The 12,570-nt window shown below is 43.5% G+C and overlaps 1 protein-coding gene across 2 annotated transcripts; it reads right to left on the bottom strand.

The window, feature by feature from the left end:
- Positions 1-870: 870 nt before the first annotated feature.
- LOC115206216 (60S ribosomal export protein NMD3) lies at positions 871-12,465 on the bottom strand. 2 transcript variants are annotated; one of them, XM_029772921.1, is made up of 17 exons: positions 12,408-12,465; positions 11,802-11,942; positions 11,169-11,241; positions 10,878-11,012; positions 10,604-10,700; positions 10,410-10,490; positions 9,743-9,871; positions 9,554-9,644; positions 8,951-9,029; positions 7,412-7,508; positions 6,452-6,569; positions 4,822-4,967; positions 3,539-3,651; positions 3,315-3,387; positions 1,895-2,001; positions 1,673-1,743; positions 871-1,532 (listed from the first exon to the last, which is right to left on the bottom strand). In XM_029772921.1, the coding sequence occupies exons 1-17, from the start codon at positions 12,427-12,429 to the stop codon at positions 1,399-1,401; spliced, it is 1,707 nt and encodes a 568-aa protein (XP_029628781.1). In that variant the 5' UTR covers positions 12,430-12,465; the 3' UTR covers positions 871-1,398. The 2 variants fall into 2 exon arrangements, with proteins under 2 accessions (XP_029628781.1, XP_029628782.1); XM_029772922.1 differs by having other exon boundaries at positions 12,218-12,431.
- Between the last annotated feature and the right edge of the window lie 105 nt (positions 12,466-12,570).

Genomic DNA, 12,570 nt, shown 5'->3' with positions numbered 1-12,570 from the left:
AGAGACAGCATATACCGTAGGTGTGGAGGGGAAGTGGGTGACAATTACAGGTTGACAGACAGCATATACTGTAGGTGTGTGGAGGGGAGGTGGGTGAGAAAAGGGGGTCAGGGGGAGTGAGTGGAGGTAAGGTAGAGAACCCCCCGCTCTACCTTATTGTCCTCCTTTGACTCGAAGGGACCTAAAGTTATTTTCCCAAGGATCTGGTTACCCCTAACAACCTGTTTAAGTATCCAAAAAACAAGATCCCGCCTCCTCTCTCTTCAAGCAAGACTGTGAAGTGGCACATAACACACCTCTCTCCCCTAAAATATCTAAGCCCCCAAGATAACATTTCCTCTGAAGCACTCAACCTCCCCCTGCACCAACCTCTCCCCTTCAGCCCCTACTATAATTACAATGTCTACCCGGCAACAATAGAGCAGCTTGCATAGGATAACAGTCTAATAGTAGGGGACATGTGCCCACTGAGTCCGAGTCCCAAATTATTTTTTGAATTGATTAATTTCTGAAGTTCAGCGAACTCATTTTAGCTTGATGATGGGGAACCAATTTCACAAGACAGTAGCTCTGCATGTGAGTGGGTTTGGTTTTGTTAGGTAGAGAATCTAGATGCCCGTCTGCAGCCTATTACAAGCATACCCAATCCAGAATGCATACCCTGGGGTATCTACACAGAACTAGCTACTCATAGAAGGTGCCCATGCATTCCCAACTGGTACATTCTGCCACTTTCACCATTTGGCCAGTCTCTGCCTAAGTGTTAGGTACTCTATTGAGAGTGAGGCCCATGCTTATAATTCAGTAACATCTTCCCCACTTCTCCAGCTCCTTAGCGGATGCTGTGCTTCCCCGAATTAAAAAGTCATATTGTAACCAGGTTATATTTTATTTGATGTACATCACCACAAACCACTGCCTCTAATATGGAGACAGGGAAGGGTCAAACAAAGGGCAGGATCCACTCAATAACTCAGCAACCTCCGAAGTGACCCTTCTGCTGCATTCTGAGTGGCTGCTGTTGGGGGGGGGGAGACTGTAAGCAATGGTAGCTGACAGTGCGTGGCATTGCCATTCTTATTGGACTACTAATCACTCATGTTATTAGTAGGATTTTTATTGAACCTTTAACTAGGCAAGTCAGTTAATAACAAATTCTTATTTACAATGACGGCCAAACCTGGACGACGCAGGGCCAATTGTGCGCCGCCCTATGGGACTCCAAATCACAGCCGGTTGTGATACAGCCTGGACTAGAACACTGCACTGAGATGCAGTGCCTTAGACCGCTGTGCCACTCGGGAGCCCATTTGTCTAGTCAAACATCATGTTGATGTTATTAAGACCCCGATTGGTCTGAACAGTCATTATGTGGATGTAAGCAGGCCAGTGATTGGTCTATTCGGTCAGCATGTCGGCTCCCTCTCCCCCGGTGGCGTCTGTTAGGCTGAGGTCCTCCAGCATCTCCATCAGAGAGATCCGAGGGGCGCCCTCGTCATCCGTATCACTCTCCACTGGGATCTTGGACGCATCTGCAATATAAAACAAAACTTCATCATGAGGCTACAGCTAAAATGGATCAATAGAAAGCTATGGGTGACAATTGAGGAAAACATCCAGATTCTTGCAAGAAGAACTATAAAGAGTAGCAGAAAGCTGCGGTCTCACTCACCTCGGAAGATGTTGACGTTCTTTCTCAGGGCTTCGTCTTCCTCCAGGTCCTCTAGGAAGTCCTGGTATTGTCTGAAACAGGAAGACAGACACCTTTCACAACTTACAAAGTCATCACCTGGATATAGAGCATGTCCATCCTTCACTTTCTCTCTCCTCATCCCTTCCTGCTTCTCCCCCTCTACATTCCTCCTCTCTCATCAGCTCTTCCTCTCCTCCTTACCTCTCATCTTCAGGCGCCATGCCCTCTCTGTCTTTGTCCATCTCCTTCAGCTTCCAGTTCCTGCGCTTCACCCTCTTGCTGCGGTTGTAGCTCTTCTTGATCAGCACCTGCAAGTCCACAACAAACATGTCCAAATGGCTTCAATACATGCATTCATTTTGTTTTGATGTATTCTGTCCTTTGCAGTCATGTGCTGAAAGGTATGCAGTTCAGCTCTCATTTCAAAATGAAGTGAACAGTACGTGGTCAGGTGGCCAATTTTCCCATTAAGGGATTGACATTTCAACTCAATACAGCAAACAAAATCAAACCAATACCACAATGTCCACCAGGGGGCAATGTGATCTAATACAGACAGAGTGCAGTACATGGTAAAAGAGGTCTGTTTGAGGAGGGTTCTCCAACCTTTTCTAGCATGAGCTACTTTTTTTTTTTTTTTTAAATAAACATTGCGAGCTATAATTCATTTTATTGCTTTCCAATAGGCACATTGTTCTCTTTTACCTCATCCCAGGGTCCTTGGTGTACAAGATATGTGTTTTCTGTCAATATACCTGGTCAAATAATGGTTGATAAAACAGTATTTGGCATCACAGGCCCCATAAAATTATATTTTGTATTTTCCAGAATTTTATTTTTCCTGGTTTTGGATATTTTTTATGTTTTCCATTCTCAATATTATAAATATTCATAGAGAAACAACAAAAATGTATGTTCTGAGTCCATGTCCATATTTAAAATCACATCAGAATACATTTATGAGGTCTGGAAAAAGTGTGTAATTCCCCTTTAACTGAGCATCTAGCAAGAGTGGAATGTGTCTGTCTAGTGATGTTTCTGCTGATAAGCCTACTGCTGAAGCACATGCCATGGCAGAGTTTGAAAAACAATGGCCATCCAATTGAAACAAATAACCATGATTTATAGTTCTGTCAGGTAAGCCTACTTTGAGGTTAACATTTTAATAGAGAAAGTTTTTGGGGAAGTCTGTCCACCCTACTGTATTAAAATGTGCACAACGTACATTATGTGGGTTTGAACCTCAAACACACAAACCAATTGAAGAAAAAAAAAACGTTATCATTAGCGTCGCTAACTGGCTACATACGGAGTGAGACAAATGCACGTACAAAACACACAGACGGGCAACATTGCTGGAAATTAATTGGCAGATTTTGTGTTACTTTTGGCTTTTTAAGCCAATAGTGGCTAACCAGAGGTGGGAAAATGTCAATGTGACTGATTGAATAGTAGCTGGGAGCTTTATGTTTATGACAGTTTGTGATGGAAAACTGAATGTACTTTCAGAATTGATTGGCAGCTACTCATATGTGGCTGCGAGCTACAATCTACCTGTTGGAGATCCCTGTTTTGAAGGATACATGAGTGTGTCCACACAGTAGAATGTATTGGTTCTTACCACGTCAGGAATATGACTCTGGTTCATCTTGTTCAGAAACTCGTCATTAACGTTGGAATTGGCAAAGTCAAAGCTAGAGGGAAACAAAAGTGAAAAAACAGCATATTTTCTCTAACTTCACAATCAAAAGAGTAAGGTATTGTTTTGATTCTCTTATACAGCAAGAAGTTAGATGAACATTTAAGAGTTTAGTAGCTATATAGCAGCCCATGACAGTCACCTACCCCTGAACCAGGTCTCCTATGTTGAGCAGGTGGCCCAGGTGTGTACGACAGTGGTACTGCTGAGCCGTGTCCATCTCGGAGGTCTTCTGCACCCACACCTCAGCCAGGGTGTGCTGGAAACACACAAATCAGAACACACACCACACACAAGATTTAGCCTAGCACCACCATTACTTCTACTCCTTTCCACTAAACGGATGAAGGGTGTTTAGTTGTCCTTAGATGGGGGATGGGACATTATCGTACCGTAGCAAACCAATTTCCTGTTTCATTTTACAGAAACACTTCCATGTATTGTGGAGGGTTTTTCTCTAATCTGATGTGCAGCTTCAGGAATAATGTAATTATTACCCATTGACATTTCTTCCAAGAAAATATAAATATTCCCCATAATTCAATCTGCTTAAAAACACTGTCATTAAAGCCACAAACACACCAAAGCCCCGCAGTCAAGCGGTCTCGCCAACACACACATGGAGTGAGGGAAGTTGCACGCATGAATACACACAGTGGTGTAAAGTACTTGAGTAAAAATACTTTAAAGTACTACTTAATTAAGTCGCTTTTTGGGGTATCTGTACTTTGCTATTTATATTTTTGACAACATTTACTTCACTACATTCCTAAAGAAAATATTATACTTTTTACTCCATACATTTTCCCTGACACCCAAAAGTACTCATTACATTTTGAATGCTTAGGACGGGAAAATGGTCCAATTCACACACTAATCAAGAGAACATCCCTGGTCATCCCTACTGCCTCTGACCTGGCAGACTAACTAAACACAAATGCATCTTTTGTAAATAATGTGTTGGAGTGTGCCCCTGGCTATCCGTAAATGTTGAAAACAAGAAAATGGTGCTGTCTGCTTTGCTTAATATAAGGGACTTCAAGAGATTTATACTTTTACTTTTGATACTTAAGGATATTTAAAACCAAATACTTTTAGACTTTTAGTCAAGTAGTATTTTACTGGGTGACTTTCACTTTTATTTGAGTAAATTTCTATTAAAAAGATATGTATACTTTTATTCAAGTATGACAGGTGGGCCTCCTGAGTAGCGGAATGGTCTAAGGCTGTCATTAGAGAACCTGGTTCGAGTCCAGGCTCTGTCGCAGCCGGCCGCGACCGGGAGACCCATGGGGCGGCACACAACTGGCCCAGCGTCGTCCGGGTTAGGGAAGGGTTTGGCCGGCGCAGGGATGTTCCTGTCCCATCGCGCACTAGCGACGGGACAGTCCAATTCCAGATCACCGCCCATTTCCCTCAGAACTCCTACCTTATTTGACCTTATGCCTGCTCCCGCCCCCAGCTTCTGGTTCCTGATGATGTCAGTATCCATGACGATGAACTCCTCCAGTTGCCGTGGGCTAACGAGGCTGTTGAAAGGGTTGCGCCAGTATGTGCCCCCGTCCACCTCAGCGGCTGTTGGGTCAGACAGGAGAAATAGAATTAGATGTTTATCTCTATGGACAGTCCAGAGTTTCAATTTTCACTGCTCAAAACACCAATAATTTCCTACATTCACATGCTTGTGTGCGCACGCAAGATACATTGATTTATTTGAACTTCACTCCCTCTTGCAGGCGAGTGATTTGGCTAGCATGGATCATTGTTCTGCCCAGAGGCTGGGGTTGAGACAGGCTATTTTTGCTCCAGTCTTTGAACACTAATTAAAAACGTGTGCCCTGCCTTTCAAAATATCCAAATTAAACACAGTGGGAATTTTTTTTACACTCACAGCACACAGGCAGTAGTGACAACAAATGAGTGTGTCATGTGTGGAATGCCCTGATTAGACACAGAGGGAAGCTGTTGAAAGTGAGGGGAGGGTGATGAGCATGTGGTGAACAGACACTGTAAACGATACTGGGTTCAGTTCGGTACAAAAGACTTAAATCAAGTGGAATATAATCACATTCCATCAGTCTAATCAAAAACTGATGCAAAAAATTTGGAACAGATGGTAAACTGTTGATGCTTTATCACACAAGCACAAACTCATGCACACACACATCCAATCGCCTTGAAACATTGACTTGTCAACACATCAGCAATACATCAATCAAAGAAGCAAAGCATATCTGTAAAATAAATGTTTCAGTAGCCAGAAAATCATGTGTTGAAACAGCCTCTGTCCCCTGGCAGCTAGGGGCCGACAGTAAAGGTGGTGCTGGTGTGTACTGTACTCACTCTGCAGGGTGTTGGGGTTGATGAGGTGGATGGTGTGTACTGTACTCACTCTGCAGGGTGTTGGGGTTGATGAGGTGGATGGTGCTGGTGTGTACTGTACTCACTCTGCAGGGTGTTGGGGTTGATGAGGTGGATGGCGCTGGTGTGTACTGTACTCACTCTGCAGTGTTGGGGTTGATGAGGTGGATGGTGTGTACTGTACTCACTCTGCAGGGTGTTGGGGTTGATGAGGTGGATGGTGTGTACTGTACTCACTCTGCAGGGTGTTGGGGACGATGAGGTGGATGGTGTGTACTGTACACACTCTGCAGGGTGTTGGGGACGATGAGGTGGATGGTGTGTACTGTACACACTCTGCAGGGTGTTGGGGACGATGAGGTGGATGGTGCTGGTGTGTACTGTACTCACTCTGCAGGGTGTTGGGGTTGATGAGGTGGATGTGTGTACTGTACTCACTCTGCAGGGTGTTGGGGTTGATGAGGTGGATGTGTGTACTGTACTCACTCTGCAGTGTTGGGGACGATGAGGTGGATGGTGTGTACTGTACTCACTCTGCAGGGTGTTGGGGTTGATGAGGTGGATGGTGCTGGTGTGTGCTGTACTCACTCTGCAGGGTGTTGGGGTCGATGAGGTGGATGGTGCTGGTGTGTGCTGTACTCACTCTGCAGGGTGTTGGGGTCGATGAGGTGGATGGTGCTGGTGTGTGCTGTACTCACTCTGCAGGGTGTTGGGGTCGATGAGGTGGATGGTGCTGGTGACTCGGGCGCACACACACACCTGGCCCATGTTCCCCAGGCTCTGAGCCAGACGCGGTGACAGACACACCACGTTGTCCTGGGCAATGAGACAAAACATACCAGGGGTCAGACTGAGGTCAGGTCAGAGAGAACTTTGGAACCTCTACCCAATGCCAACCTTCCCACCGGATTATTCCCCAGAGAAACCCACAGTAAACTGTAGTACAGCAGAGATTAACATTCAACTCTGGATTAGGCTACACCTTCATGAACAATCTGAATAACAGAGGCTGTCATTGCCAGTTTGGTTATACAAGGGGTCGGCTATGTTCTCTTTGTTTCCTCAGCGTGATTACAATTTGTCTCACAATGCAAAAGAAAATAACATGCTGATTAGGAACGCATTTCATTGATCTTGAAAAAGTTAAGTCATATCTATTTACTGAATGAGTCAGTGCTGCAATGCTTCATTCAGTCATTGGATAGAAATGCATAAAAACACATGGATAGAATTGGATATGAACAAAATTCACTCTTCACATGTATGATCAGAAGCCAAGCATCGATACGTGTACTCAGTCTACATGTTAGAACCTATGAGTTGATGAATCTACTACATGAATCCAACAGAAGAGCATTAACAAGAAACATTCACTCAACAAAAACGTTTGAGTAAAGACTTAGACACACCCAGATTGATTCAAATGTAGTTTCCATTGGACGGCTCAAAAGCATCTTTTAAAACATCACAGTTCTATCCAAGGGAAGCTGTGTCTGTTATGACAAGAACGGGGATTCTGTATAGGTCTGCCCTGGCCTGTTTGGACCTGAGCATTTGAGTATAGGTGCGCTCTGTTCACCTATTCAACCAATGTTCAGCCCCTTGAGATACATGTAGAGCATTTGACCATCAATATTTTTGAGGAAGATGCTGTATACCTTGCAAACAGGAACAATCTCAATGGAGTAGGTGCTCTTGTAGTTGAATGTGTTAGAGTGGATGTCGTGGGAGATGAGGCGCTGGGAGGTCTTCGACCTAAACAAGACAGGGTGACAAAGAAACCATAAAGAATATATCTCGTCAGAGAGAAAATAAGCAACATTCTCAAGCATCTCCATGCAAAGCCAAAGATATATATACACAGTACCAGTCAAAAGTTTGGACACCTGCTCATTCAAGGGTTTTTCTTTATTTTTACTATTTTCTACAATGTAGAATAATAGTGAAAACATCAACACTATGAAATAACACACATGGAATCATGCTGTAATCAAAAAAAAGTGTTAAACAAATCAAAATATATTTTAGGTTCTTCAAAGTAGCCACCCTTTGCCTTGATGACAGCATTGCACACTCGGCATTCTCTCAACCAGCTTCATGAGGAATGCTTTTCCAACAGTCTTGAATAAACTGACAGTGTCACCACACCATCTCCTCCTCCATGCTTCACTGTGGAAACCACACATGCGGAGATCATCCGTTCACCTACTCTGCATCTCACAAAGTCATGGCGGTTGGAACCAAAAATCTCAAATTTGGACTCATCAGACCAAAGGACAGATTTCCACCGGTCTAATGTCCATGGCTCGTGTCTCTTGGCCCAAGCAAGTCTCTTCTTCTTATTGGTGTCCTTTAGCAGTGGTTTCTTTGCAGCAATTCGACCATGAAGGCCTGATCCACGCAGTCTCCTCTGAACAGTTGATGTTCAGATGTGTCTGTTACTTGAACTCTGTGAAGCATTTATTTGAGCTGCAATCTGAGGTGCAGTTAACTAATGAACTTATCCTCTGCAGCAGAAGTAAGTCTGGGTCTTCCTTTCCTGTGGCGGTCCTCATGAGAGCCAGTTTCATCATAGCGCTTGATGGTTTTTGCAACTGCACTTGAAGAAACTTTCAAAGTTCTTGACATTTTCCGCATTGACTGACCTTCATGTCACAAATTAACAAGGCACACCTGTTAATTGAAATGCATTCCAGGTGACTACCTCAGCTGGTTGAGAGAATGCCAAGAGTGTGCAAAGCTGTTATCAAGGTAAAGGGTGGCTACTTTGAAGAATCTTAAATATCAAATATATTTTGATTTGTTTATCACTTTTTTAGTTACTACATGTGTTATTTCATAGTTTTGATGTCTTCACTATTATTCTACAATATAGAAAATAGTAAAAAAATAAATAAAAAAAAACTGGAATGAGTAGGTGTGTCCAAACATAAGTCTATAGACATTGAATAATCGTAGCACTAGCCACACAGACTGCACTTACTGTGGTTAGTGTGGTCTAGCTCATCACTGTTCAATTCATCATTAACATGTTTCAACACCAAATGAACATTGCATGGGCATTATACAATAACCATGAAGGCGCCATCCAGAGTAGGATGATGTCACCCCTAGACACTGACCTCAGGTCAGATTGTTCTGTCACTACAGGGAAACCTCTACCTGTAGTGGAGGGACTCTGGTGAACTGGTTCCTACCTGCAGGGGACTGTGCACTGGAGGAAATCCACCATCTTCTGAGCATGCTGCTTGGTGGCATAGTAGAAATCAATACCCTCTGAAAGAGGAGAAAGATTAAAAACCAATCAGTCTTCAATCGATAAATCAATCACAGGCACACACACAGCACACGTAAGCTCCGTTATCCCCATTCCAACACTTAACAAGCCAGTCTCAGTAATATCGCCCAGATGGGCACCGCGGGGGGAAATATGGCCACCACATGTTGAAACCTCAAGGCTTTTAACTCCGGCTAGAGAGGGAGGTCATTTATATTGAACTGTCAAAGGGCAGCTTTTCCCTTACAATCTGGTCCAACCACACTGGGCGCTGGTTCTGAAATATCTCTCTCGACACATTGTGTGTGTGACTGAAAATAGGACCGAGTCCAAAAGCATTGTTGGCATGGTAAATGGAATGCTCAGTGCTATGATTCGACCACAGTGATTCTAAACACATGGCCATGTCGTTCTAAAGCACAGGATGGGAAAGCTTTTAGAAAATCATCAATATCAATGGTCTGGTGTCTCTTCCTGGATGAAACCCCCCACTTTAGAGCAGTATATTCTATCCCAAACCCACCATGGATCTCCTTGATGTTGAGTGCGTTCTGATGGAGTTTGTGCTTGAGAATGAGCTGCTCCAGGTAATAGAAGGTCTTCTTGTGAGAAGTCTAAAAAGGAACAGCCCAATATTAGGTTACCAACACATGTTAAAAATGATTGTTGTGGTGAGCAACATGAATAATATAATTCTAATCATCAGTGGTACCTTCTGTCTGACTTGTACCACAGAGTTCCAGAAGTCCTTGGCCTCGACACGGTGGCAGTCATCACACATCTGGCCCTGGATGACAAACTCCACCACAAACACCTGCTGCAGGATGGCTCCGTTCATCACCTGGACAGGACAGACCAAACTACCATCAACCACTATTCTCTTATATGACTGACTCAGAACATAGTTTACGACTAATGCGACACACCAGGTAAACACTTTTTTTTTAAAATACAGAACTGGGCTAGAAAGCTGTGACCCACCAGCGGATCATTACCCACCCATCATTTGGGAAACACTGAAGTGTAAGACTTTATTCATCAGGGTTTGGTTCTGCTATTTCTGGTGACTAAAGGGCATCTAGATACAAGATAACTGGTCACACAAAACCTCCTACACTCCAGACTAAGGCCTGGGCCCTGAGGAGCTCAGATTCCTCTGAAAGGTCATGAAGTTAAGATGACAGCCACTGGCTAATCTTCACCCAATCACTGTGCTCTGAAACTACAAAGTCAGCCCTTTACCCCTTTACTGTCACCTGGATTAAATAATGACAACATGGAAGTCAGCGGTGGGACACGTCCACCTGATCTGGATCCTAATCCACACTATTCTATCCTATTAAATATCCCACTCTGACACCTCTTATTTCTCCTCTCACCTCTTTCTGTATGGTCACCTTCAACTTGATCCGCTTGGAGTGGGGTTCCGTCCACAGGAATCCAGCATCGATCAGACGCACCTGGATTAGGAGGTCACATGAGTTTCTGAGGTGAATGGCTACAGCCCTGTTGAACATTTTGAACAAGTGCATGTTTGAATGTAAATAGAGCAGAGTAGGGAAGGGATACTCACTTTGGTCATGTTGCCCTTCAGTTTTTTAAGGCAGAGGGCGAGCAGTTCCCTGGACTCCAGAGCACACTGCACCCAGGAGGCTGGAGGCTGCAAGTACCTGCATGGAAGAGAAAGAGGTGCAATCAATCCATCTGAACTAATGTTGGAGCCTTGGTAAGATCCCACAGTTTACTGACTAATGAAGTTTTGGTCAGTAAGAGCACAAGACAGGGATTTAAACATCTTAGCTGTGGCACTAAATTTGACAGGCTTGTGATGGTGGTCTGGGCAGTACCGTTCACACTGCTTGCAGAAGTTCAGGTTGACTTGCTTGGGGATTCCCTCAGAGATGTCCACTGTGGTCCTGAGGCAGGACACACACATGTTGGCTGGGTTTGGGGGGATAGGGATGCCACAGGTGCAGCAGAGGCTAAGGAGAGGAGAGAAACCATTCCTTAATTAGTACTGTGTACCAGCTGATACCTTTGAAAAAGTTATGAATGTACACATTCACACTGACAGTAAAGGATAATTATTTGTAGCCTGTAGGAGGCTGATCATTATATATATATATATATATACTTACATGTTACCCTGGCTGCTTGTAGCAGGAGCTTGCATGTACTCCATTATAATTGGTGTGGGTGTTGTAGTGAGATCTAGATAAATGACAGATCAGATTGATGTTATGAATCAGATAAATCTTTACTTTTTAGATGATATACAAAAAAGTAATGATGTTAGCATACAACACATCCACATGGGTAATGTGTATTGATTATGGTCAATACATGGTAGCCAGCTAACGTTATCTAGTGCACTAACTTCCCTGGTAATGTTTTTCCCCCACACATGACACTTATCATAGAATTGTAGCTAAGTCTGGCTATCTCTCAGGTAGTTAACCATTTATCACAATGTCACAACTCATCTGACAAACCCCTTTTTGCTGCCAGTTGTCGTTAGCTATGTATACAATTGGATTAACTTCACCAAACGGCAACCAGTAACCGTTAGATAGAAAAAGGCAAATTTAAATGGCCGGTAACTTTACTTGCTAGCCAGCCTTAGCCTAGCTAACAGGGAACAGCTTTCCTTCTGACTAATTTGCGATGATCGTGACAGTTTTGTCATTACATAGGAGGCGCCGTGTTAAAAGGTTTCGGGGATGGGGGGGGCTTAGTGCCATTTAATGAGACAACTGATAAACAACACATACTTGCAGAATGTTTTTCCAAGCCACGTTGCGGACCTCCACGTTTCACCACCACAAACTGGAAAGGAGGAGCAGGGTGATGACGACACACCGCTTTCTCGTGGAAAAGAACCCAGTCCCCTCTCGTTTGCCTGAGTGCAGTAGCTTCAGAAACCATTCAAATTAAATACCGACAGAATAAACTACACTACCGGTATATTGACGTTATGATATGATTGACAAATGTTGCAATAATCAAATTCATTATTTTTGATATACATTGGGCAAGAAGGCATTTTAAAAATATAAGGTAAATGAATTTACCCAAAGATCGATTTATCGAACCAAAGGCATTATCATTATCTATACCTTCCTCCTATATCTTTCCTTGTCGCCATTATTAAAACAACAACAAACAAAAGTAGAATTTTACAAAGTACCTTATCCATAGAGTTTCTAAACCTTTGGCTTATCTGTTTTACAAGCGAACTGGGGTCATGTCTAGATGGGATACAGTTTTTGTCCAATTGACGTCAAAAATATATATTTTTGGTGCTTTTTAGCTTACTCGAACGCTTTTGCTGACCTTAACCCAATTCTCATAAAACCTGTCATATTCATTCTCCTAACCTGCTTCGACCGAAAAGTCCATTTTCACCACAGCTCTATCCCTTAGTAGACAAACCCCTGGTCTGGTCCTCGGGGCTTGCCGTAACATATATAAACAGGTGGGCTCAGATTAAAACAATCCGCCGTGGGGGGTGGGTGCATCCGTCAATAAATTACGTAGATC

Source organism: Salmo trutta, chromosome 13 (genome assembly GCF_901001165.1).
Source record: "Salmo trutta chromosome 13, fSalTru1.1, whole genome shotgun sequence".
Taxonomy (NCBI): domain Eukaryota; kingdom Metazoa; phylum Chordata; class Actinopteri; order Salmoniformes; family Salmonidae; genus Salmo; species Salmo trutta.
The sequence above is the reverse complement of the archived record's forward strand: the minus strand, read 5'-3'. Positions and strand labels throughout refer to the sequence as shown.